Here is a 5,007-nt window from a genome sequence, read left to right on the forward strand (position 1 = left end):
GCCGGTGTGCCCTCCCTCCCCTTCCCGCTTCCCTCCCCGTCTGGCTTCTCTCAGGGCCCAGCAACGGCAGCAAGGCCAAAGTGGGGGGGCAAGGCCAGTGCTGTGCTGCCAGCACCTTGCACTGCCACCTCCCAGGAGCAGTGGGGTAGGGAGGGAAGCTTGATCCGCTGTCTCCTCTGTCCCCCTTGGCCAGTACCCTGCCAGGGAGCAGGGATGGGGGGACGCCTCCTATTTGGAATGCTTTTAGAGCACTGATTGGTTGTTTCAGACAACCAATCAGAGTGCGAATAAAGTGTTATGGACAGACAGACAAGCTCAGGCTTTTATAATATTAGAATTTAGTGTGAAATTCATTACGTTGCAGACAGTACATGGACGTATCCTCTATGCTATATAACCCTTGCTTAAAATCAGCTCCCAATTCTTCAACTGCGTAAACAAATATGTACCATTGCTTTTATCAGATTGGTCACATTACTTAAGTAATACTATGAAGGGATGGGATATGATCACTAGACGAGATAGATAAATAATTAAAAGGAATTTAGGAAGATTAGATTGGTCAGGATGTTACTAAAAAAATCACCAAATCTAATAAGCAAAGTGTAATCATTCTAAACCTAAAAGGACTGTACAGGAATCAATGAAAGTATAATTCTTTATCATCAAGTTTGTTTTGTGTTTGAAAATGAATATGCTTTATTGCATATGTTATATATGCAGAGATATTTTGAGGAAAAAACCTTCAAACAGGGACATTAAATCTACCAAAAAGTATAAATAATAGTTGATGTCTTACCTTAAAAAAATCAAAAAATGAAATGTGCTTCACAATGGGACCATAGAGACTTTCATCATGCTTAAAAAAGAAAAAATTTGTAAGAGCAGCATCTATGATATCTGGGTATCTTCTACTGAGCTTTACAAGTTCAAGCCTCTCTTTTCGACTGTCACGTCCTCTCCAAAATGCTGTGCTGTTCTTCTCTTCCCAAGGTGGCCCAGTGTTGGCCTGAACAGACATCATATCCAAGCTAACTCTGGAGAAGATGAACATTTCAAAAAGAGGTATTTTGTAGTTTTTATGCATCAGTTTTTAAAAAACAATTCTGGGGCTGCTTCTACCTCACAGTTGCTACATGCAGTGTCCATCTACACGTGTGCTTTACTGTGGAGTTGACTAGCTCCACAGTAAAACCTCACAGTCTACACGTGTGCTGGTATTAGGACACAGTAAATTAATTAACTGCCGTAAGATAGTAATGTCGGGGACAGTACTATCTTACAGTGGAGTTATTTACTGTGCAGAACCGCATGTGTGGACAGTAGTAGTTTGGGCCGGGGCAGAGCAGCCCCAAGATGGCAGCCACACAGCTCCACAGTTTTGGCAGTGCACCAGCCAGCCCCTCCACTGCCCAACACCACTGCCCAGAGCCTGGAGATAACCCCCACACCTACTGCCAGCTCAAACTGCTTTGGCTCAAACTGCTGCGGTCCTGGGTGCCTGTGAAGATGCTGTGCCCGGGAGCATTTGATTCCAGTGCGAAATATACCAAAGTTTTTTGAGCCATATTAATAGCTCCTGTAGATGCACTCACAGTGTTTTTACTTGTTTCAGTAAAGTTATTCAAAATAGTTTAAACAGACTGGAAAGAATAGAACTGGAAGGGAACCTGGAGGTCCCAACCCCCTGAAAGAATATAGAAATCCTATTCCTAAATAATTTCTGATGAGTCTTCTCTTGAAGACCTCCAGTGAAGGGGATACCATAACTTCCCAGGGCCATCTGTTCCCTGGCATACTGTTCTGGCAGTAAGGGAATTTTTCCTGAGATATCACCTAATCTGCTTTGCTGCAATGCAAAGCTAGTGTTTTGTGTCCTGCCATCTACGATGAGGGAATACAGTTCTTCTTTCTCTTCTTTAGGGCAATCTTTTACATATTTGACTTTACTATAATGTCTCCCCTTAATTTTCTTTTCTCTAAGCTAAACGTACCTAGTTCTCCCAACCTTTCCTTATATGTCTTGCCTTCCAGTGCTTTTATCACTTTCATTGCTTGTGTCTGGACCACCTACAAGTTCTCCATGTGCTTCTTAAACTAGGGAGCCCCAAACTATACACAATACTATAGATAAGGCCTAACCAGTGCCAATAGGTTGATAGCTCCTGGCATTGTGGCAGGGCCAGGTCTTGAGGAAAAATTTGGAGGAGGAAAGGTCACTACGCAGATCTGATAACCTAGGTGACAAGGAGAGGATGGAAGAGGACATGGAGGTGGTTGTGGATGAAGCTGGATAATGATGGAGAAGCAGTTATCCTTGAAGAGTGAAAAGGCAGTGGGGTGGGGAGAGGCACTATGGTAAGAGATTGGAGAATATAAAAAGGAAATTGTGCTGTGTAGAGTTTTAATGGTAAGTGCAAGAAGCTCAAACTGAATGCAGTGAAGTACTGAGCAGGTGAATGATGCAAATGGATTCAAAGTGATGGACATGGAAAATGATACAATAATCTGTTTTTGCATCGTTGGAGGTAGCAATACAGTTATTAGCATGGGCAGATCTAGAATTTTTTGCTGATAGAGTTGGGGGAGGTCCAACAAGGGCAGGGGGGAGGGGGTTGCTCCTTACAGCTCCAGGGTACCCCCTAGGAGTGGGGGCAGTGGGTGAGGGAGCAGGGAGCAGACCCTTCTCTACCCTAAAGTAGGAAATTAGTGAGGCCCTGCATGTCCCTAGCCCTGTGTGACCTTGCTTCTCCACCTGGATCTTGTAGGCTTCCTTCCATACCTTGGGACACGAGGGGGAATATTATTCTGATGGCCAGAGATCAGCAGCAGCAGTGTTACAGACCATGCCTTGGGTGCTCCACTCCAGCTGTTGCTGCTGCAGCATGGTTGTGGGCTCTGGCTGCTATGTTTAGAGAATAGGCAGCAGCGAATCCTGGGGTGGACACAATAGGGGCATGAGCCCTTGTCCCGAAACTGACAGCTCCTGAAGAGCTCATGCCCTGGTGGCTACCACAACCAGGGCAGGAGAAGCTCATCCCCCAGCTGGAGCTAACACCTGTGGTGCAGCAGCAGCAGCTGAAATGTGGCAGATAATGCCACCATTGCTGCTGCTGCTCTCTGACAGCTGACACAATATTTTTTCCCACGCCCACCTGGTCTGCCCAGGGTGTGATGCCTGTGTTCTGGCCCCGCAACTCTACTGGCCACTACCTAATAGGTCTGACCAGAACCAAGTTGAAGACAGCCTCCAACTTGCTCAGAGTTCTTCCCTCCCTCCTGATGAAGAGCTGGACATTAAGAGTTGGACATTCTCCCCTACCCCTGAAGCAGAAATTGAAGGTGGGGGGGAGATGTGACTGTACCACCGCAGCTCCCTGGATCCATCCCTAGCTATTAGTGAGGCCCCAGGAAAGAATGTAGAAACTAAGGTGGCAGTTGATGAGGGCCACTATGTGAGTTTTGGTTATATAGATTTTAAAAGGATTGAATGTATCTTAGATAAGTTATAGAAGAAGAAAAAGTAATAACACTTGGCCAAAATTAAAATGTGAAGAAACAAGAAGTAACAGGGAAAAAAGAAGTTGAAAATTATCCTCCTGATTATGAAGCTGGGTGGTAGGAAGGGTAATGGTTTTATTTATTTGACTATATTTAGTTTCCTTTTGGTTTCTCAAACAGAAGGAGAAATGAAAGGAATGTGACAATTATGTAATATTTATAAAACAGATACACTCATACATTATGTATATTTTGTCAGGTCTGAAAATGGTGTGTCAGTGTTATCACAACAATTAATCTGAATAAACACAAGATACAGTTATTAAAATGTTGACACTATATACTTTGGAAGATCATTTACCCACACTTAACATTTTGTGAAAGTTACAAAAGATTTTTTACCTGCCCATAGTTTCTAAAACGGAGTCTGTCAGATCATAGGTTGGCATCACAATGTCTTTTGATTCAGTAGATCCACACCAGGAGAAGATAGGATGAAGGTTCTGTGTAGTTTTTTTCTTCTCCAAAGGCCAATCCCCTAAATTGACAAAAAACTCTACATCTGGCATAGTCACCTAAGCAAAGACAAATAGAATGTTAATATTATATCTTGTCTGTTAATATACAGAAATATTCTTTGGCTTGCTCAATATGGCATCTGAGATTTAAAATCAGCCACACTAAGAGATATCAGGGAATATATTAAGTTTTGGGCTGGTATACAGGCAGTCCTCGGACTTATGACAAAACTGGTTCCTGAAAACTGCATCTTAAGTCGAAATGTTGCAACTTGGAACCAATTTTCTCATAAGAAACAATGTTATAAATGGGGGATTGGTTCCTGAACCAAGGCCCGATACCCTATTTTCACCAAAAATACCTCAGAATTTTGTACTCCATCAATTATAGTTGAGTAATATAGCTACATTAATGTATTTATATGGTAAATAGCAATCATATTGATTTGGAAAGACTTCTTTGAGGTGACTTTGCTGGACTTTTTGAAAGGCTCTTGGTTGGACTTTTTGAAGGGTTCTTGGCTGGAGTCTTCTCAGGAGTCCTAGATGCAGGTTTTTCTGGAGTCTTGTCTGCTTTCTTAAAGAAAGTGTCCAAGGAAGTTTGGACAGATGTTCTCCAGGGAGATGAGCGACACAGCGAACTTGTTCGCTGGCATGGTGTCACATCAGATCAAGCATTGTAAAGTCGAAACTGATATCATGAAATTAAAACAGGGTGTCAATTTATAAATGTTGTATGTAAGAAACGTAACTCAAAAAGTTGTAAGTCAAGGACTGCCTGTATATTCAGAAGCAACAGCAATAGATTGTTACAGTTTAGAAATACTGTATAAAAACATGTGTTTTAAATCTCTGAATTGTTCTCCTCATGTTGGAAAATAAACTAGCAACACAAAAAAAAGTTTTAAAGGAATCACAAAATACTTATCCTTTTTTTAGATTTAACAAAGCAACTTCTTTCTTTGTTCATAATTTTAAGTCTTTCCCT

General features: G+C 42.1%; 1 protein-coding gene across 1 annotated transcript in view; it reads right to left on the reverse strand.

Annotated features, from left to right (window-relative positions):
- Positions 1-768: 768 nt before the first annotated feature.
- KDELC1 (KDEL motif containing 1) overlaps positions 769-5,007 on the reverse strand; it is a gene marked incomplete at its 3' end in the record, with an annotated part of 16,903 nt that continues 12,664 nt past the window's right edge. The window contains exons 5-6 of the mRNA XM_006018606.3: positions 3,904-4,076; positions 769-1,037 (exon numbers count right to left, since the gene is read on the reverse strand). Coding sequence (XP_006018668.1) covers positions 769-1,037; positions 3,904-4,076 — 442 coding nt within the window. The remainder of the gene's footprint in view (positions 1,038-3,903; positions 4,077-5,007) is intronic.

Source organism: Alligator sinensis, unplaced genomic scaffold (genome assembly GCF_000455745.1).
Source record: "Alligator sinensis unplaced genomic scaffold, ASM45574v1 scaffold46_1, whole genome shotgun sequence".
Lineage (NCBI taxonomy): Eukaryota > Metazoa > Chordata > Crocodylia > Alligatoridae > Alligator > Alligator sinensis.